A 22,001-nucleotide genomic window follows, 5' to 3' on the forward strand; every position below is an offset into this window, starting at 1 on the left:
GTTCCTCTCTGAACAACCAATGCCAGACATTGTCCAATCTTCAACATGCGTTTTCAGCTGAAGAAATACATAATAAAAAAGGCAAATATGTTTTATTGTAGTATAATACAAGAGCCAAGAAGAGCAAATAGTCTACAGCCTGTTTAATACTTAATTACAGCTTCTTTTTATGACCATATAATACAGTCTGTCTACACTGGCTTTATTTCCATAAGACAGCATTAGAAACCTGGCTCTGATGCAGCAATGCTGTATTTATTACAACATGTTGTCCTCGGTTTATTTACATAGACCTTTGCTGCTGCAGGAACCCTGGGGTGACTGTCTGTACAGGCAGTAACACTGGCCGGCTACCACGTTTGAATATATTATAATACAGCATGTGCACTGGTTCAGAGCTCCAGTCATCCTGGACGATATTTAAGTGATTCCTGAAGAACAAACCATTTAATTCTGTGAGTTAATTAATGGCTTATTAAGTTAAATCACAGTGGCCCTGCTACTGGCAACCTGTCAAAGGGAAGACGACGGTGACTACGACGGTGCAGCAAGGTGCATAATGTAAGTTTCACATGGGACGCACAGTGCTGTCAACTTCTTGAGACAGATACTGCAGAAAAGACAATAGCTGTCAGTGAGCGATGCGCAAAACAACAGCGCACTCCCGCCGCCTCTTAACATCTGCAAGAAGGCAGAGGGTTATCAAAGGCTGTAGGATGCAATGAGGTGTGGGAGGAAAGCCAAGTGACCGGCGATCGACAGTAATAATCAAACACGCAAGGTACCGTGGAAAAAAAAAAAAAAGAAGAGAAACACGCATATCCACAGTCGCCGGAGCAGCGCTTCAAGTACAAGGAAAGCGAATACTTACAGTTCTGAGGAACTGAATCTCGTCCTCTCCTTCTCCACCTTCAGCCATGGCTGCAGAGGAGCCTGTTCAGACTCGGGAAGCCTCCGCTGGCTCCTCTCTCCTCTTCGATATTAGCATAAAGCTAATCCACGGCCATGCAGCGGGGACACTACCGCAGCATCTGTCACTCAAGCCCCTGTGCTCAAGCCCCGCTCGCCACGCGGAGGAGGAGGAGTGTGTGTCAGCATCGGTGGGCTGGAGCCACTAAAGGGGGGGGGGGGGGGGGGCAAACGGGGGAGAAGCCAAGTCGTGTAGCCGAGATGCAGCAGCGGTGTCTTTATCTTCGACGTCACCGGTAGACCGTAACCGTGAAAGCGCGAATATTCAAACAAAGAGCTTTAAACGCGTTGAAATGGTCACCACCTAACAGGTATCTCGTCAGTTGTTGTTCCCTCCCGCCCTATCACCGAGCTACGGATTCACAGAGAACATGCTAATGAGTGAAAAGGGAAACCGACAGCGTGGTTCTAGTCCGCAGGGAATTCATGGTGCTATTTCCAAGCGCTGGTCCAGATCAGCACCATGGTCAGCACCCTTTTCTGTTAAGGCTCCACTACACAGTGCAAGTGTCGCTTCAGTGCGTGTGTCTATATAGCTTAGCATTGGTGTACACGTATTGCTACACAGAGAATGTGTTACTACCACTGTTGGAAGTGGAAAAAAGCAGACGGACAAACATCCTCCAATATCAACACCAATCTACTATATCTACGATTACAAATTACATGTATTGTAGCTTACAACATAATATGCACAAGGTGTTTGCTATGATGTAGGTGATATGTATCATTATTATTTATACAAGCTACTACATTATGCTAAAAAATATTTTAAAAAGCAAATTTTTAAAAAAGGGTGATATCTGAGAGAGCTGAGATTCAGTGGGTTTCATGAAGAGAGCCTAAGAGCACATCCCAGGCTGCAAAACTGACTTAAAATTGTACACTTGTTAAACTACTTAAAACGTTATGTTTAAATGATTTAACATTAAACGAGATCAAACTGAATATATAAATATATATGAATGCACTGTACATATTTTCCGTGGACTAAATATAGGGACAACAGCAATCAGTCTGGTCTCACTGTTAAATCAAAGATGACCCTCAGCCTTAAAGAAGCCTATGCTCATCTCTACAACTAAATTAAGCAAACACAAATACTCCCTTATTATTATTATGCGATGCCGCCCTCTAGTGTCAACACTGTGGCATAACATCTGCTCAGTACCTCCTCTCCTCCCTGTACTGTACCTTGCCTGATATCAGACAGACGTCAACTATAGTGGACTCTAACTCTGTGGAGTGGGCGGATTAAAAGGTCTGGACCCGCAGTTAAATAAATTTGCTCCTCCTCCATTTAGGATTACAAATGCTCTTTCCTCCTTTTCTGTCTTTATGACCCAAACGGGTCCTCTTCACAGCAGCCACTTCGACATGTCATTGCAGTGTAAACACAGGTGAAAATAATCACAACGTTAATTATGGCCCTGTTCCATTTAGGTGGGCCAGGTTCCCGGTATTGTTGCATGCTGGCTCACTGGAATGGCAGACACACTAATTAGCATGGGACCATAATTAATTTGATTGATTATACATGTGCTTGCCTTGCTATGACATGTCAAGAATAGCTGCGGTGAAAATGGCCCATTGAAACGACCAGGCTAATCATAACGTTCATATTTCACAACCCTCTGTACTTTTCATCATAATTATTTCAGTAAGTTTACCCTACTTACTTACTTACTCTCTTGGTTGGTCGCGAGCACCGGTCCTTCTGGTCTGCGGGTTCTCCTTGAATAATCTCCTTTAGTCAACAACTCTCTGGGTCCCCACTCAACTGTTGCATACGTTATTCGGAGTCTGTTACACTCACACCTGTGCCCCGCAAATCAATGACAGGTAGGAACTGAAATTAGACGATTATGCTGAGGAGAGCATTAATATAGCAGCAAACAAACAGCTATTTGCTATGGTAAGATAGGGTGGAGTAATATGTCTACCTGAAAAAAATGAATGAAGTTGGTCTCCCTCTGTGTGTTGTTGTCTGAGCTTTTTTTCTTTCTTGTAAATGTTCTGTCTGAAAGCTAAGTTATTGTGACTGCCACAGCATCTAAACAAGAACAAATTCAATAAACTATTGTTCACCCCATCAACAAATATATTTTTTAGATATCCTGCTCCCTGTCATAGAAATATGCTATAACTTGATTGAAGACATTGCGTCCTTGGCAGAGATTAATACATAAATCAAGAAAATAGTTGAATTGATCCAGCTCAGTGGTATAATAGCAATGCACATGTTGGCCACTAGGTGTCTCTGTTTCGTAAGAAATGGCACCTCCTCGGGCCTTCAGAGAGCAGGTACTTTCACACGCTCTTATCTCTCTGCGTGTACAACAAAGTACTAATGTAAGCCTGCGACACACTAAAAACTGCTAAGGACTGTTAAATGAAATACATTTCAGCCATACTTGGGCCCCGTCTCTTCACGATGCACAGACTTGAAACCCATCACATGGCCTACCTGCAAGCTGCAGCTGCACTGACTCAAAATGCGGGATGTGGGCAAATACTAAGCAACCAATCAAATAGCGGCGAACCGGCGCTGAGCTCATCTATTGGACCAAACTCCTGTCAGTCACCACAGACAAGCTCTGCGAGGCAGCGGGTGAGCTGGCTGCAGTACAGAGATGTGAATAATTATTTGCCATGCCGCTAAATCGGGTAAGTAACTGTTTGTATTTCCCCAAGTGCTGCTGTGCTTCACCTGCTGCAGGTGCAGTGCACTGTAACGCACTTTCAGCTCCTAATTGAATATATGACATTGACGTGAAGCTGGCATGTTGCTTATGCAGAGCTTTATGCATTACATCTTAATTTGTAATAAATGTAACTGAATATTTCTCGATTTCAATCGCAATGGGCAGCAGTAACCTCCGTAGGGTTCGTGCAACTATGCTGCCATTTTAACACTGACAACTGCACCAGCTGGGCTTGTTGCAAGGTGACGGTTACCCACGGGATTATGTTATGATGTAAACAACTCAGAGATATTGCCAAATGTCGAGGGAATCCGTTGAAGCGCATGCAAGATGTGCGCCTGTTTTTGCTTGTAAACATCTCAAACGGCAGCAATAGCACGGGGCTCTGCGTGTGTCGTCACCTTGTTGGACACTCTCAGGTTTTATGCGGCAGTCAGCTTGTGAAATGTTGATGAAATGCGGTTTTAGAAATGTTTCATCCACTCATGCAACAAGAAGAGAGGATGAAGAAGATAAGATATTGTTGGTATGGTTACTGTCTTGTTTAATCTATGCAGTGTTTGGTTTTATTTCGTTTTTCAAATAACAAATGAGTTTGACAGTGAAATCTGGAGGGTTTGTTGTAGGGAAAGGAGTAGTTTTGCATTGTTATGCTTAAAAAAAAAATAGCTCTGTATCATCATTCAAATAATCTATCTTCTTCACAGGATCTAAAAGTGTGTGTGCTACTTTCTCACTGACAGTGTCTGGACAGGCCAGGTGATGAATAGCCGGAGATCCTCCCCTTGCAGTCCGAGCCCAATCACTCCGTCTGGGGGCTGACCGCTTACTCGGGGTGCTCGTGTGATAAACATGGCACCCATAATGGAGGGCACACACACTGTGTTGCTGCTATATGCACCCATCTGTGAGATAAGCAACATCAGCCTGTATTTCCCCAAGAGGCGGGCCCCGGGCTTTAAGTACAAGAGCCGCGCCCCTCATTCAGAAATAGCCTGTAATGGCCATGACCGGGGAAAGGAGGATCTCGCAGTCTCCGAACAAAGAGCCCAGTCTTCCGGCTCCTCGGGCGAACTTCTCATCACCCAGCAGGCAACAAAGGAGGCAGTTGCAGAGCTCTGCTGGCTTGCGGCGGAGCACCACCAGTTGCTGGCGGATCTCTTGTCGCTGTGTAGGGATTGCGCCATCAAAGTCAGGATGGGTAACCAGGATGGGAAACTCCAGGATTACATGGAGGGTCCGGAAGTTCACCTTGGCGGTCAGGTCCTCAGCAGCAGCAGCAACCAGTCTCTCACGGTGTCCCAAGAGCATAAGAGAGCGACATCCAAGAGCAAAAAGCTGAAGAAGTCGGGAGGCAAGAAGCTTGACAGCACCGAGAATATCCTGCACAGTAAGTTGAAGAGGAAAGTTAAGAGTGGAACTTCATCTGTTGAGCGTCCTGCTCACAACAGTGCGTCCACATGTTCAGCCTCAGTAATGCAGCAGATCCCAGGTACCTCAACCTCTGGCCATGTCACTGACAGCCCAGTCACCGGCTCTTATGTCAGTGCAGTCAGTAATCCCATCCTGCCCATGGAGGAACCCTTCCAGATCACTCGTGAGGGTTGGGACTTCATGGAGGACAACCGGACATTTGACTCCGACATCGATTTCTGCAACGACTTCTCAGAGTACGACGGTGAGCTGGGTTATGAGTCGTCATTCTGCAACCTGATGGAGGGTCTGACTCGGCGGGAAAGCGGGAACAACCTTCGCCCAGTTAAGAGGTCTGATTGCCTGGGTGAGAATGGATCAGCAGCCATGTCCGCTCAGCAGCTGTATGGGGAAATCAACCAGCTCAATAAAGGGGTCAGGGTGGTGGCCAAAGTGCAGGATGTGGAAGGGAGAGTGCAACATGTCAACCACACGAGCCCCGACAGGGCCGAGCCAGCCATGCTACGTCCAGGGACTAGCAGCTGCCAGCAGGGGTATGGAGAGTGGAGAGGACCAAACGGAGACCACCTGCTGGGAGTCAGTAGAGAAAAGACTGGTAACCAGCTCTCTGAGGGGCTACGGTTGCCCTTATCACATACCACCGAACCTCGCCCCCCAGCTAAATACCACACAAAGAACCCTTCTTCACCATCGCTCGCTGGGGTCTTCAACACATCTTTCCCTGCCTCCAACAGTCTCCAGAGCATGTCCCCAGTCCTGTCCCCTCTGTCCTCCAAGCAGGAAAGCCCACAGCTCAACCACCGCATCGTTCTGCTCTCGGATAAGGATGTGGACCACGAACAAGACAGCTCCAGTAACACAGATGAGGCCAAACTCTTCTCCGAGGTCATCGACAACAACGGCAACAAGCGGACTGTCGCCCGTCTGGAACTGAACCTCAGCAGGCGGCCCAGCAACTTCAAGTGGAACTCCTCCAGCAACTCCACGACAACAGGTAAGCCATCAGAGCTCACACTGCTCCTACTCTGAACACACTGATTCATGTTCGAACTCCCTGCCTCGACGTGAATGTCGACACGAGTGCTTTTATCACCTTAGTAGCATGAAGCGTTTGACAGAATGTGCCCTTCATCTGGCATTGCTGTTGCTGGATTTCAAAGAGCGGAACAAGAAAGAAGTGCCTTTGTGTGCGAGTCTGTGTCAGCAATTACTCTGCAGCATTGTAACTGACAAACGTTTTCTTTTACTTTGTGACCCCGGCTGTTATCTAATAAACCAGCCAGTCCATTAAATATGCATCGCTTTCTCAAATGTCTCTGCTAGCCCTGTCCTGGTAGTTTTTTTTTTTTTTATTGCTGTGTTCACATCTTGGCTGTGACCACAAATTAAAAACTACCCAGCAGAGTTGCACAAGGGGCAAACGGGGCCTGAGAATACTTTGGCTGATGATCCACTTTAACTCTCTAAGCGCCGTAGGGAAGGCAGAGATTAGTGGGAGTGTCCCAGATCAAAGGCTCAAAGTTGACACGGGGTTCGACCTGACCAGGGTTCTCGTGAGCGCGGTGTTAACTGAAGCATTGCCAATTTGGACTTTTAGGGACCTGCTGTCTCTCCCTTAAATCCACATCCTCTCCAGTTCACAGAAAACTGACAAAGGATCCGTGACCCAGCAGGCCCGAGGGTTACAGAGAAAAGGATTATTATTTGCAGAACTCCTTTCCTCTTTCCATAATCTGTACCATTGTATCTGCCTACAATGATTGAGTTTTAAATACTCACAGCATGTAGAATATCTGCAAAGCTTTAATAATGTCAGAAGCGTGAATGCATTATGTACATCTGTAAGGTGGTTATTCATACCTTTCAGTCAGCTCAACACTATCTTTGCTTTAATTTGCAGCAGCATCAGATGGCCTTCCCTGTGATTTACTAATAGACCATGGATAATGGTTGGTTTTACCTCTAATTCAAGAACTATGCTGCATTTCTAAGGAAGCTCCAGTGTATTTGAGTTGTTTCATCACTTCACAGACCAGAACAACCGACACAGCCAGCGATACGATGCTCGGCAACAGCCGGAGGAGGAGGAGGAGGAGGAGGAGGAGGAGGAGGAGGAGGAGGAGGAGGAGGAGGAGGAGGAGGAGGAGGAGGAGGAGGAGGAGGAGGAGGAGGAGGAGGAGGAGGAGGAGGAGGAGGAGGAGGAGGAGGAGGAGGAGGAGGAGGAGGAGGAGGAGGAGGAGGAGGAGGAGGAGGAGGAGGAGGAGGAGGAGGAGGAGGAGGAGGAGGAGGAGGAGGAGGAGGAGGAGGAGGAGGAGGAGGAGAGCTGAGCTGTTTGATGCTAAGCTAACTGGTGGATAGGGGAATAGATGGCCCAGCTTTACTCATGTGGAGATCATTTGGATCGGTTCCCACTGAAATGACACTGTCCCTGTATGTCCTCACCTCTGCATTCACAGATGCCACACACACAGATGCCTCCATTAACATTTAGGCACACACGCACGCACACATAATCCACATTTTCTGGCATTAGACCACACCTTTTAAAAAAAAATAAAAATTTAAATTCAGTGTTCTTGCAAATGTCAAAAGTGACATTATGAGCCCTGTTTTTTTAATATCCTGAGCAGCTGATGTAACGGCATGATATTGTAAGCCATAAGCTGTCTGTATGAGACTCTGACAGAGCAAGATACACTTACATTGTTGGCTACATGATGCTAACCAAATGCTTTATGCTGCACAGTCCTCGCACTCAAAGCTCAAACCTTTCATCTTAAAATAGATCCTTTTGTTCTTTTTTGCCGCATCTTGGCTGTTTACTAGATCGCCCTTGTGTTGCGTGATAATTGAATACACTTCAGATGTTCACACAGAAAAACGAACATCACAGGGTCCAGCCAAAAGGGCTAAGTGGGTCTGTTAGAAGCCCGGCCCTTCATAGTTCGCAAATGGTGCACTGATTATAATACGGGTTCTTTAATCTCAATGCTTATTAATGAGGGTGATGATGCAGACAGAGATTGTGATTTTAAAGTAATAAGTTCTGTTGTTTGTTTCATGTGCTAATGCTCTGTAGTCTGTAATACTCTATGTCTATACATTCACTGAAGGTGTGTAAGTGGTTGCATGCGTGTTTACACATTACCTACGTAATGCATGTTCGTTAGTTTTCATTTACGTTAGCATTTGTGTTGCTTGTTCTCTTATACTATATCAGTATTTTAAAGCTGCACAAGAACCTGCAATAATAGATTGGGGACAGCTGAAACAAGCTACAAATACACTGACATATTATCATCTCTCAGTGGACATGGGGAAACTTCTTAGCATACATTTGCCTATTTTACACATCAAGAAGATACAGGGAAACATTTGCATTTATTCCGGCCACCTGGTAAATGTGAATCCACTATTTACTCTCCTTTTTAGCTCTGTTTCGGTCCTCACCAGCTCCTGATAGACAGCTTATTGCTCCGCTCTGTTCACCAGCTAGCCATTAACTTTGTCTGTCTGCTGTTTGTTGCTGAGCATGTAGTATACAGTGGGTTTGTAGAGCGTTTACATTGGCCTGCGCACAAAAATGATAATAAGAGTGGTGATACTAAAGCCAAACAGTGAAGTAGTGGGCCAGAAACTCAGAATAATTAGCTAAAAGACGCCATAAAGCTCTGTAGAGCTAAGGGCAACCTTTCTCTCTCTCTCGCTCGCTCTTTCCCCCTCCCTCCCTTCCTTCCCCTACTTATTTTATTGTCTGACATATGGCCGGCAATACCATAATCAGATTACCCAATATGTTCCTGCAAGGTCATATGAAACTGATCAGGGCAGAGCAGGAGTATATCACCCCACTCTCCCAGCTCGCTGTCATTCAACACAAATTGCCCTGCCATGCAACAGTGTCCCCTCAGTGAAGACAAGGGCCGGCTCTATTCAGATAATGAAGTGGATTCTGCCAAAACCTGCTTCTCTCGGTCTGCATACTACATGCAGTGAAACGGGGCACAAAGGTCCTTCTCATATAACGTGTAACTTGTTTTCTTTAATAAATGACTCCTTCTTTACCACCGTGGCAAATGTTAGCTATATGTTCCATCTCGTGCTTTTCAGCATGAGCAGCTTTTTAAAGGCTTCTCCTCAATGTCTCACTCTTTTAAACATGCACCCACCAGTGGACTGGAGTGACTTTTTAACCAAATTTCCTGTCTCCCAGTCAATGGCCCGCCAGGCCCAATGAAGGCACTCCTCACTCTTCCTCAGCTCTTCTGTGTATCCCATTAGCCTCCAGCACTGCTTTTCAAATGAATAATGATGACTCTGTGAGCATCGTGTCATGCTACATTGCTGCTCTGGCCCTCAAAGCACCACAGCACTGATCCCTGAGCTGCGTTTCAACTTGTAGCCGCCCCTTGTAGACCTCAGCACTGCCAGCCAAACCAGTCAGTCTATCAGCCAGCCTGACAGCCGTGCACGGCCGACGAGCCTGCGTAGAAAAAGAAACCGGGTGATTTATAAATCCTTCATTTTTCATGCTTTATATATCGAAGTCTATGATTCTTCTTCCTGCCTAAAAAGTGATGGAGGTGGGGGTGAGGATGCCAGATGCACCTCAGTTTGCCGCATGGCCCAGTTATTTTACTTTGAATGATGAGGTTCATAGATTTTTAGTGGATAAAATAGGGCAGACAGGGCAAAGCTGTTTGAATGTCTGTAACAACAATGAGACTTTAGCGTGAGAGGAGATAGGCTCGTGTTGCTTTGTGAAAAGTTCTGAAATTATAGATATGCGTATAGGTATTTCTGCTGTTGTCTCGTGTTAGGATGTTCCAGTCAGCATTACTTGCTATCCGACCAAACTGTACTGCACCCTGTGTCCGCTCAGTTATGGACACTGTGATTTACTCTCAGCTTTTCGAGCATCAGAGAGGAAGATTATATGGCAATGAGCGTTCAGTTTTCCCCATGGCCAGCGAACCTAAGCTCTGTGTGTGTGTGTGTACATGGAAGAGTGCAGCGCCTTCATTACCTATTGCATGTAAGAGTTGATTCTCCATATCTGATTACTGTCATTACATTGCAGTGTCGTGCGTTACATCGCTGTGTCTACCTTCTAGCGTTCAGCACTGACATTAGAGCTTCACTGCAGTGTTTGACTACAGCGAGAAAAACATGCCTCTTCCTCTCCCTGTCCAGATGGTGGCAGTGTGGGCCACCGTGCACTTCTAATTATGTGACTGTCAATTTATTTGGGGAAGCATTGTCACACATGTACAAGATCCAGGTTGTTTAGCCGAGTCATGAATGAACATAGCCAACGTATATCAATAGGTGTTCATTGTTTGCCTGTTTCATATATTTAAGAGAGATTGTAGAGAGAGCTGTTTCTGATCACAAATGTCTTTCCTTGGCCCGGACTGGGCTTAACTCTGCATTTGGAAGTGTCCCAACCTACAGTCAGCAGTTCCCACTGCGGCACCATGCAGCGCAGCATTATCATAATGAAAAGTTATTAATCTAATCCTTTTTCCCCCTGCTGTCCCAAGTCCTAGATAACTGGAGGGACTGCAGGCATTGCTGCCGTCTCATAATGACTGATTGTGGTAGAGCACTGAGGCTGAATTTCAATGCTTCCATTTTTTTTTAATGAAACCCCCCCCCAGTCCGTTGTGTGTGTGTGTGTGGGCCGATAACTGAATTTAAAGCGTTTGGCTGAGACTCAGACTCTGGGGAGCTATACAGCAACTATACTAGCGGACTTCCAAGAGTTTAGAAGTGGCTGCTGGGCAGCAATACGGAAATACTGTATGTCCTCTTCAGGGGTACTCATTACAAAGAGACGTTATGGGATATGTCAGCAGCTTATCGAACAGGAAGAGATGATGTGAATTTTCTCAGTTTGCAGCTCATAATTCTCCCCAAAGAAGTCAAAGTGATGTCTTACAGCTGGAGGAAATTGAGGTCAATGAGCTTCAAGATGTGTACCCTCCCCCCTCTCACTCCCACTATGTTCTCTCCTCTGTCTCCACCTCCTTATTCTTTTGCCTCACTGTCTCATATCTCTTCTCTTGCACTGTTCCGCCCTTTTTCTTGCATGACTGACTTTTTTTCTTTTTACTTTTAGTACGTACTGTAGCTGCCCTTACAAAGTATGTACGGCTTGCGTACTGCAAAATGGGACAGGATGCAGTAGGACATTCTACATTTGACTATGTTTTGGCACACACAAAATCTTTTTTCTGGCATACTAAATAGTGCACATTGGCGCACATTGACTCTTGCGTGCATCAAGCCAAGATATAAGCTATCATGTTCCCATACACGTCAGAAGAATTAGAAATTGCATTTCTGCTCATGCGCATGTGTGAGGCACTATCCTGGCTCCTGAAGTCAATACCATGTGACGTGTTCGGGGCACAGCGCATGAGGGAGGTTCTTCAGGTTGAGGCTGCATTGTGTCACTGAGCAGTAAATATTAAGGGCCAGGTGCTCTGAAATGCACGGAATGAATCCAACCTCCCCAGCATACTGCGGCATAAACGGAACTGATGAAAGACATTTTATTTAAAAGTTTAAAATGCACTTTTACCCGGTTTTAGCTTAATGTTCTAAAATGTCACTCGTCGCCTTCTGTGTGACTGCCTGGTCAGGAGAGGGCAGTCTTCCCCAATCTGAAGTCCTGTATTTTCACTCCTTCAGGGCCTTTGGGCGACTAAACACACACCTATCTACAGCTGACATTATTGTAGTGCATCGGTAATGCTGAACAACGGCATTGGCTCTGTTGCAGTGCATCTCTTCAATGCAAATCAATAACGGGATCTGCTTTTAATGCTAGTGCTCTGCAGCCATTTTTCCTTATTGGATCAGTGTGGCTTTCTGCTGGTGTCGACGATGGGAACAGAGCCGGCTAAGTGCAGATAAAAATAGACTGTTGCCCTCGAGCCTGCAGCAAAACAGTGGTCTCTCTTGCTTGATGCTAAGAGATTCTGATGCCTGCTTTCTAACTGGTTCCGCTTTTATTCCCCGTGCAGGTTGCACAGCCTCAGTCAGTGCTGCCTATTTAGCCTCATCACACAAGACCACACCTGTTAAAGCGTTGATTACCCTGTGGTGTTGGTGTGTTTGTTTGTGTAGAGGATTCCCTCTTGCGTCATGATGACATTTGGATGCTGGATGGTGATGACCCTCAGGAGCCCCTTTCCCGCTTTCCACGCCCTGATCACCTCGACTTCCTACGCATCACACCGCCGGAGGATGACATCCTCGGTGACACGCCCTACTGTCCCAAGCTGGAGTGCACGGTGAGGGCCCTCGAGCAGCACAAACACTCACAGATCAAAATGAGCTGTAATGTGTATTTTCACACACAGAGCAGTGTACCATAGCACTCTTTATTTCCCACCTCTTGGGACTCAAAGGGATTTCTTTCCACTCGGGCATTTAACCACCTGATCATGAATTCTTAGAAATGGATTAACAGGTCGTGTATTCTAATCTGTAGAACGTGGTCTTGAGCCAAAACTGAACGAGATCACTCCACTCAAACCTTTGTCGTTCAGAGCAAAGACAGGAACAGCTCTCCTTCCTTTGTTACATTTTCTGAACATTTTTTAACCTTATTTTGAAAGTTTTAGGCTATTAGGAGTAATTAGTGTGATTTGTATTTGTTAAGCAGTAGAAGTTGCAACACAGGATATTCTGCTTGCCTCAGAACATGTGACTGATGTAATCCTACTGTACAGTATGTGTGTCTTCTAAAAAAAAAAAAAAAAAAAAAAAAAAAAGACTGCTGCAAACAGTGCGTTGTTTGTTTCCAGGTTTTGGAGGTTTTAATTATGCTAAAATGGAATATAATTTAAGAACGGTCTAAGTGCACATCTAAATCTACCATTGCTGGCATGATGTGAACTATTTCCAAGTCTTTCCAGATGCCATTATGTTGTCTGGCAAAGGTCATTCATTCCTTTGGCAGATGAGGCAATTACCTGGGTGTGGATTTAGGCGGGTGTGGATTTAGGCGGGTAGTGTATCAACACAAGTCACGCATTGTTTTGTAAACGCCCTGTGATAAAAATCTGTTAACATACCAGTATAAAGGCCATGCTGTACAGAAGTAGACACTTGTCTAACTTGTATTGTTGTGAAAGTGACAACTTGCATACTTCATTGTCACTGTCATTCCATAGTCCTGTCATTAGAAAGACACACGCCTCAAATGTTCATGATGTTTTCTCAGTGTGTTGTCACAGATGGACACAAAGGGTTGAGATGCACAATCCAATAATGTGGGTTAGACTTGATAGTTTTTTAGGTCTGTAGTGTTGGTATGATCTGTAACTTGTGAAAAAATGATTTCACTTCTATTCTGAGCTCACATGTGTCAGATCTGCGTTCACATCAGTTGTGCCTTTTGTCTAGTGCGACCTCTGTGGGAGATAAACTGAGTCCTATTGCATAACTTAAATGCTTGGCCATAGAAGCCCCTTTTTTATTCATGGCGTTCTTCAGACGAGGGGGAAAATAAATGCCTTTCCTAGAAAAATGCAATTACGAGTGCTGTATTTTATTCAGGTTTTTATTGGTAAGACACTTCCAATGTGACATTAAAATGGTAATAAATAAATACTTCTAGCATTTGCATAATCCATGCAGTTCTGGCTCCATTTTCACTATTTAGAATCTTTAAAAATATAAATTTCTCTGATTTCTCTTCCAGTTGTTTCTTGTAGCAACATAACTAATTATTAGTCAGTGGTCCTTTGACGGGGGAGACGTCAGTATTTGAAGATGTTTAATTGAGGGCAGTCATTTTACTTGAATATAAACATTAGAAAAGCAGCCTGTATAGTCCAGCTACCTCCATGTTTAGACCGAGCTCACTGATGCAGTCTGAGGGAATGCATTCATGGAGGACCACCTTGGGTTGCTGGGGCAACCACAGTCTGAAGAATGCAGTGTTTTTCTTTATTGACGTATACAAATCATCAGAAGTTCGAGAAAGACAGACACAATAAAAGTTGTTTTTCTGTGCCATTTTATTTTCTCATATAAGCCTCCAAACAGAAGGTGTATTTTAATTTAAAGCTGTCAGTGCTCAGTATATAGAGATTTAAGGTAAGTGAAAATCAAAATCTTGTTGTTTTACTGAACTGTTCTGCCTGGTTGTCTATGAGCCACTAATCACATGTTGGCCTCTTAGCACATTAGCTAGAGCTGGCTAAAGCAAGGCTGAGTAATCACCCTGTCTTTTGCAATAGCTCACCGCTTAATGGTGCAATGCTGGGCTAATGGACCTCAGCAGCTCTCCACCTGACCACAGACTGACTCCTCCTCTGTGTTTACTCTGTTACTGCGGCAGCCATTATAAGGAAGTGAGCAGGGGTAATCAGACACCTGCACTGCTGGGCTCTGCAGGTCCCCTCCCAGGAAGGGAGGAACCAGAAGGGAAAGGGCGTCCCCTAGACTGGGTAGACCAGTGAGACACATTCTTTATCCCAACCTGTGGAGTTTTCTTTTTTTCTCACACGACAGCACACAGGGCTTTCCTGTAAAGTGAGAAACAAGGTAAAGGAGACAGAGATCAACTACAAGTACATGGACTCCAGTGTGTATACCGGCACATAGAGAAGGATCACCCACCACTTTATGGATACTAAGACTCAACTTGTCGGAAGAGTCTGGAATGCTTTTGTGAAAGGCAGGTGAACTATACTCTGCCAGGAAGATTACAGCAGGACATGCTTCCAGCCACTGAACAGCTTGACTTCACTTGCAGCGTCATGGGAACCTTATTGGCACAGAGGAGGGTGAACATTACTGCTGACAACATACAGTCAGTAGTAGACTCACTGTGATATTATGAAAGTCTACTACGTGGGACCTGTTTGCTTTTCACTAAACAGGAATACAGAAATAGTGGTAAGAGGAGCTGGAGAGATTTGTCCATACAAAGGCCTTTTGTCCCAGCCAGCGGTAGTGGAATAGTAGCAACTTGGATAACTGGAGGTGGGGGCCTTTTGCTACACTTTGAACTGACACTTTGCTGCTACCCGTTTTTGTTTTTTCTCACTTTACTCTCAGTTCGTGTGGAGATTTGAGCAAAAATGGACAGTTTGAGTAATAACTCGGATGGACCGGGGAAGCAGCCCGCCAGTTCTTACCTGAATGTCTTCAGCAGTATGCTCAGCCGAACCAGACATGCCTCTTCAGACGCCGAGTCGGCCGTGCTGACGTCTTTCAAGGAGCTGTCGGATGAGGAGAATCTTCTACCTGAAGGCGGTCAAACTGCTAACGGCGAGAACGATCTCCAAGGGAGGGAAGGTATGCGTCAGGATAATGTGACTGCTTCCTGTGATACAGGGCAGAGCGCTGGATCATTGGAAACCGGCAAGGAGTCTGGCGACCAAGTTAAAACAGCAGTTGATCTAGAGCTGGTACAGGTCACTCTGGTGGAAACGTACATGGACAATGAGGAAAATGAGGTCGAGGAGGCGGCCCACAGCAGCACTAATCTGTCAAAGCCCACCCTACCTGAGGAGGATAATAATACAGTGGAGCATGGTGATGGAGATGAGATGGAAGAAGCCACTGAGGTCAAGTACCAAATGCCTGTGTTCAGAACACACAGACTTACGGAGAGATCCCGCATAGAAGCTATTCTATATTCGAACATGTTCGTCAGCAGACCTAAATCTAGGACACCCCTGGACTCTTTAGTTTCCAAACAGGCAAATGGCCGCAGTCCCAAGGAGAGCACCGTCACAGCGTCTTTGGATGTAGAAACATCTGGTGATGGAGAGAATAGTAAAGACAATGTAGGGACAGATGAAGGCAAAGAGTTGGCTGGCATAGATTGTTCTCTGCCCGTTCCTTCCATTATCTCCAGACATCTGGATTTGGAGGCCTCAGGTCATAATGCTACCACAGCCTCTCCTCTAAAGGAGGATTTAGATAATACGCAGAGGGAGGAGACGCATGAAGCTGAGAAGGGGGCTGAGGAACCTCCCTCCAGCCAGGTGTCCTCCTCTGTTCCCTCCAGCCAGGTGTCCTCCTCTGTTCCCTCCAGCCAGGTGTCCTCCTCTGTTCCCTCCAGCCAGGTGTCCTCCTCTGTTCCCTCCAGCCAGGTGTCCTCCTCTGTTCCCTCCAGCCAGGTGTCCTCCTCTGTTCCCTCCAGCCAGGTGTCCTCCTCTGTTCCCTCCAGCCAGGTGTCCTCCTCTGTTCCCTCCAGCCAGGTGTCCTCCTCTGTTCCCTCCAGCCAGGTGTCCTCCTCTGTTCCCTCCAGCCAGGTGTCCTCCTCTATTCCCTCCAGCCAGGTGTCCTCCTCTGTTCCCTCCAGCCAGGTGTCCTCCTCTGTTCCCTCCAGCCCGAAGACTCCTGAAGTTTCAGTCCAATCATTCTCCATTCCAGTGGAGCAGTCGGACTCTGCTGGTATCACAAATCACCCTACAGGGATTAATAACCCCATGCCGCCGTCATCTGCTAATGAAGAGTCTCCAGGAGACATCCAGCCAAGTAACAGTTCTCCCTCACAGCGTACAACTGCTCCAAAGACACCAGTAACACCACCTGCAGCTTCATCCACTGCACCCTCGTCCACCTCATCCCCATCCAGGCGCAGTTCGCTCTCTTCCCCCCCTTCCTTCCAGATGCCGGCTCTCTTCAGTGGGCTGCGGGTGCTGAAGAAAGGAGCATTGGGGGAAGACAGGGAGACTATGTCAGAGATCAAGCAGAGGGAGAAGGATGCCGACTTGGCCCTGCTCAGCCTTAAAAGGCCGGTAAACAAAGCCAAGCTCATCCCCAAGCAGAAGATGGCCACCTCTCCGACCAAAAAACAGGCGGAGCCTAAACCTGTCGCGGAAACTAAAAGCACTGCGATGGGCCATCTCAGTCAGCTGCTCAACCTAGACAACCACGATGAGACCAAAAAGTCAGACGTCGGGCATGATGGGGATCCTGAACACAGCAGAAAAGAGTCTGAGACTGGAGAAGAGGTTTTTTCTGGACCAGAAACCTCCACATCCCCAAAGGAGAGGAAGAAAACTTCAGACCTGGCCTACGAAACCTTCAGGAGCGTATTTGGCCCCAAAACTGTCAAAAAGGAGAAAACAGAAGACGTGGATGTGGACGCAGTGAAAAAGAAAATCAAGAGTGACAAGGAATGTCTGAGGTCTATTTTTGAGAGAGCCTCCAAATCCCCTGGAAAGGAGCTTAACAGTGCCGCAGAAGCTAATGTATGAACATCACAATTATTTTTCATATTTTGTTCGTTATTGGAAATTTAAGTTGCACACTTGGTTTGTACATAGATGATAAGAAAATGATGAGGCAAATTGTTGCTGTATCATTGCATTGCCAGTGTCCACGCTGATGCATGTATTTTCTCCCCACAGACGGAGCTCATGTCTCCTACCGACAGTGAGGACCGGACCCCGGGGCGTCTTCAGTCTGTGTGGCCCCCACCCAAAAGCAAAGATGAGGAAGAGAAGGTGGGGCTGAAATACACCGAGGCAGGTAAGAACCTCAAGCTTCTATAGACACTGTTGTCTGTCTTTCCACCTAAAGACCAGGAACACTGACAGAGGATCACGAACTTACACTGACAAACCTCACGATGATTGGCTTTGTGGATAAGGGCCATTGCGGATAGATTATGTACAGCATAGTATTTTTGAATGGATCTCTTCACACTGAAACAATAGTCACACCTTCGAGCACTCTCACTTTACTCAACAAGTCATACAAGTCGTGTAGAGCTAGCTAAGTATCAGCAGCAGGGTGTAACACATCCTTTAAATACAGTGAGGCTGTGTCCACTCCTTAAGTCTGCTGTTTGTGTGGTTGTTGTGTTGTTGCACCACGGCATCGCCGTGTTGCAGGTAAAAAAAAACATTTAATCGAGTATACTCTGGGCAGCATGCCATGTTTGGCCCCTCTTGTACTCTAACGGTGTAATGACACACAGGCGCACGGCTGTCGAGGGGTTGATTACATTACAAAGTAAAAAGCTTTTCTTTCATGTTCCCGGGAACAGTGAAATTGTGTCTAACTCAAAGAGGGTAGTGCGGAGCTGCAGCAGTGAAAACAGCTGTTGGGTGTTCTGTGAAGCTTCATCCCAGAGAATAGATTAAGACTGGCAACCCGGGATTATTTTGTTGATTGGTGCTCTACGATCGAGCTTTGCTCTTGTATTAGAGAATAGTGTGTGGAAGTTCAGAAGCACAGCAAAAGTCCAGTGTGAGCCATATTCACATCATCGGCATTTCTTTAAGACACTTGTCTGGTATTCACCACACACGTAGGGCCTTAGATTACAGTGCTGATTAAATTGCGCAACTAATTGACTATTAAGTGGAGTCAGTATATTTACTTGATTTTCATGATCAGCCGTATTATAATCATTGACTCAGAATAATCATTGTTACTAGTTAGTCTATGCTGGTGAATTTTATTCTTCACTATAAATCGGAATAAAGACTTAGAAGTGTAACAATGAGCCCCACAGTCATATTAATAAAGACGAGACATTGTGGTGTACACCGTGCAACTTGGTAGTTCATGATACCAAGTCACACGAGATGGGATAAGGTATGATATTGCACTTCATCACCAACTTCGCAGTAGAAAACATTAGGAGAATTACGTCCATGCCATCCTTTTATTAGAACCAACAGATCCACATTTTTTCACCTGTTTTGTTTGTTTTTGTTTCATTTGTGCCAGCAGTGTCATTTAAAACTGGTTGGTTGGGTTGCAGATATGGCACTTCAGATTGAAAGTGACCCACCCTTCTGTAGAATCTTACCGATAACCAGCAGTACATGTTGTTGTACGTCTCTTGTCTTGCAGATCAGCTTGATAATGGTTTACTGTGACAATCTTTTAGCCAGTAGCTCAAGAAAACATAAATCTCAAACCTGGTTTTCTCAATCTATGAATAGTTAAGAAAACAACAATGAGCTGTGATTTACACTCCAGTATATATTTAATAAATTTAAACTGCCAGCAGAATGAGTTTGTGTCCTTGTTCTGCATCCTTTCAGAGCACCAGGCTGCGCTCTTGCAGCTGAAGAGAGAGTGCAAGGAAGGTCTGGAGAGGATGCATGTAAGTTATCAAGTTATTTAGCAGACATTTTATTAACACACTGACTGAAAACATATTACACACTGGAGAAAACAAGCCCGGGCGTCTCTGTGAGGGCAGAAGTTACGTAAGGAAGTCCTTACAAATGTTAAACAGAAACAAACTAACATGTAGCATTTGTAATGATAATGCATGTGTGGGAGACATACACGAACAGCACTTTTAGTTGCATTTATAAGGCACTTAATACGTTGTAATATCTAGCCTGACATGGCAGTTGAGTCTACTGAACACAAGATGGCACTAAGCAAGCATGAAATGTTCAAGTGCAGCAGCTGGACTGGTGCTGAACATTTACTTGCAGCAGTAGAAGCTTTAACATTTCAGAGATTTTGAAGTTGCCCAGTGTTGTGTTGAAGATTTTTGAATGTAAAATGTTTGTCAACCTGTCCATTAAATTATATATTTTTCAAGTTTTAAAGCAATTTTGTTACCAAAAAAACTGTATAAATAGGTTCAATTGGAAATAAATAAAATCGGACTCTTAAACTGTTAAATATAGTGTGCCTTCAAAATATTGTATATGTAATCCAGTACTCAGATGAGGCTCAGAGAAAAATAAGATTACCATAAGAAGGGAGTAAACTATTGAAAATATGAAACCTTTGAATCACTGAATGTCCCTTATATGTGACTTTTAATGGGACCTTCAGCAGTTTTCTACAAAAAGTGAAAATAAAGTTAATTATTGAAGTGACATAAATTATATAAATAGAGGCAACATCTTATAAAACGCGTTGACTTAAAACTGCACTGTCAATTAAAAAAATCTAAAACAGACAAAAATTATGTATAATTGTTACTTCCAAATGTCTTCCAAACACACATTCAGAGATCTTATCATCTCCTTTGTCTCCAATATTCCAAATCCAAATGCATCTGTGTCATTCATCAAAAGTGAAGGTTAGGAACAGTGTTTCACAGGTGTTTTTCTTTCGTCCGTCAACTTAATCAAGAGTCAATCTTATTGGATACCCTTAGAAAACCAAAAGAACATAGCTGTGGTCGTATTACATCATTTGTACCACTGATGAATTGCTTTATGGGCTGTTTCTTTGAAAACGTCTGACCTCAGAATTGGTTCCTCAGCCTTGTCTGCTTAAAGCCTTTAATTTGACGTGGACCTTTTTTAAAGGGCTGATGCTGACACTGAGAAACATGCACCGCAGTCGGCCCGCGAGAGAGAGTGTGGGAACTTGCCTAATGCTATTTCTAAACTGACGCACGTTAATAAGGAACATGTGCAAGATTTATTGCAAAACAATTTCCTTTCTGTATCAAATCAATACTTCGCTTTGGTGGGCATCTTTTTCATTGTTTGACATGTCAAATGAAAACTGGACGAGATCAGACCGGATATTAACCTCCGATTGGGGGAAAAACTTAATGCGAATTAAGTTGAAAACAAAAGCTGAAAAAAGTAATTTTTTAACCAAGAGTCACATTGATGTAGGCCTTTGGATGAATAATCAAACACTCTCATCCAAGTTCATTTGAGGAAACATATGGTCTTACTACATTATTTGATGGAAAGTGACTGAAGATTCTGATACTCTGCATTGGTTTTGTCTCTGGCTTTCTGCTCTTGTTCCTAACAGTCCGACTATGAGCTGCAAATCTTCGAACTGCGAGGTAAGCATGCTGTCTCGATATCGCAATTGCAAGGAGTCATTGCTAAGATGCAAAGAGACAAGGGCTATAATACAGGTCAGGAGCGGGGCGAGCTTCGCGACGCTGCTGTGTCCACAGACGACCTGATACCCAAGACCTTCCGCACCGTGAGTATCCAGACGGACAGGGAGACCTTCATCAAGAGCCCGGCGGGAGACGGCGGCGGGCTTGCTCAAAGCCCCAACCAGAACGTGCCCAAAAAACTCAACTTGGAATCCATCGGACTAAATCTAAGAGCTGAAACGGCCCCAGGCTCTTCTGGACCACCCCCACCCCCGCCACCTCCTCCCCCTCTGCCACCAGGCCTCTTAGGACCACCACCTCCACCTCCTCCCCCTCTGCCACCAGGCCTCTTAGGACCACCACCTCCACCTCCTCCCCCTTTGCCACCAGGCCTCGTAGGACCACCACCACCACCTCCTCCTCCCCCTTTGCCAGGCACCACTGGAGCCCCGCCACCACCCCCTCCACCACCTCCACTCCCTGGAGGTGGTCCGCCACCCCCACCACCTCCCCCTCCTCCTCCTGGCCTACCTGGAGCTGGTCCCCCTCCTCCTCCCCCTCCTCCAGGCGGAGGCCTGCCACCTCCTCCCCCTATGGGGGGCTTCGGTTTCTTCCAGAAGGTGGAAAAGGCCCCACGGAAAGTTGCCGTTGAGCCAGCCTGTCCCATGAAGCCTCTGTACTGGACCAGGATACAGATAGAGGACAACAAGTATGTGGACCATTGTTTAAATTCCCTCATACTGCTCTTAAAGGATAAGTGTGTTGGATTACAGATTGGGTCATATTTTCAGTGTTTCGGCCAGTTTGTAATAACAACGTGAGTTAATAAGAAATCAAAGGAAAATGGTAGAATTATTCTCCAAACTGTCCGTTGTAAACGTCTCTCTTAGTTTAGAGACTGACTTCCTGGTTCAACTTTGACCTACCGTACTTACCATAATTGTGTGCACACGTTTTTTTTACCAACAATTAATTAGATATAAAAATGAGGGCCAGAACTACAAAAATAATTATCCTTTAAGTAGCAGTGATTAAATCGTTAGTAGCTCACAAAAATCACAGAATGGTTTGTCCCACTT

At 45.3% G+C, this 22,001-nt stretch overlaps 3 protein-coding genes across 3 annotated transcripts in view; 2 read left to right on the forward strand and 1 right to left on the reverse strand.

The window, feature by feature from the left end:
• The window catches only part of LOC142968292 (ryanodine receptor 3), a 93,012-nt gene extending 92,093 nt beyond the window's left edge, over window positions 1-919 (reverse strand). Inside the window, exon 1 of the mRNA XM_076108106.1 lies at window positions 872-919. Coding sequence (XP_075964221.1) covers window positions 872-919 — 48 coding nt within the window. The remainder of the gene's footprint in view (window positions 1-871) is intronic.
• A 3,607-nt stretch (window positions 920-4,526) lies between these two features.
• On the forward strand, window positions 4,527-14,732 carry LOC142968293 (formin-1-like). The gene is made up of 6 exons (XM_076108107.1): window positions 4,527-4,644; window positions 4,723-4,937; window positions 4,983-5,128; window positions 5,222-6,102; window positions 12,243-12,409; window positions 14,640-14,732. Exons 1-6 carry the CDS (start codon window positions 4,527-4,529, stop codon window positions 14,730-14,732), a joined length of 1,620 nt encoding a protein of 539 aa, XP_075964222.1.
• A 479-nt stretch (window positions 14,733-15,211) lies between these two features.
• LOC142968169 (formin-like) overlaps window positions 15,212-22,001 on the forward strand; it is a 36,845-nt gene continuing 30,055 nt past the window's right edge. The window contains exons 1-5 of the mRNA XM_076107952.1: window positions 15,212-16,123; window positions 16,448-17,338; window positions 17,498-17,618; window positions 19,148-19,209; window positions 20,847-21,631. Of these exons, the coding sequence (XP_075964067.1) occupies window positions 15,212-16,123; window positions 16,448-17,338; window positions 17,498-17,618; window positions 19,148-19,209; window positions 20,847-21,631 (2,771 nt within the window). The remainder of the gene's footprint in view (window positions 16,124-16,447; window positions 17,339-17,497; window positions 17,619-19,147; window positions 19,210-20,846; window positions 21,632-22,001) is intronic.

The sequence above is a fragment of the Anarhichas minor genome, unplaced genomic scaffold (assembly GCF_050575085.1).
Source record: "Anarhichas minor isolate MPS153535 unplaced genomic scaffold, ASM5057508v1 ptg000040l, whole genome shotgun sequence".
Lineage (NCBI taxonomy): Eukaryota > Metazoa > Chordata > Actinopteri > Perciformes > Anarhichadidae > Anarhichas > Anarhichas minor.

Coding starts and splice junctions, on each gene's coding strand:
- LOC142968293 (XM_076108107.1), top strand. CDS start 4,527: ATGGCACCCATAATGGAGGGCACACACACTGTGTTGCTGCTATATGCA. Junction 4,645..4,722: donor CCCGGGCTTTAAGTACAAGA/GCCGCGCCCCTC, acceptor CCGAACAAAGAG/CCCAGTCTTCCGGCTCCTCG. Junction 4,938..4,982: donor AAGTTCACCTTGGCGGTCAG/GTCCTCAGCAGC, acceptor GTGTCCCAAGAG/CATAAGAGAGCGACATCCAA.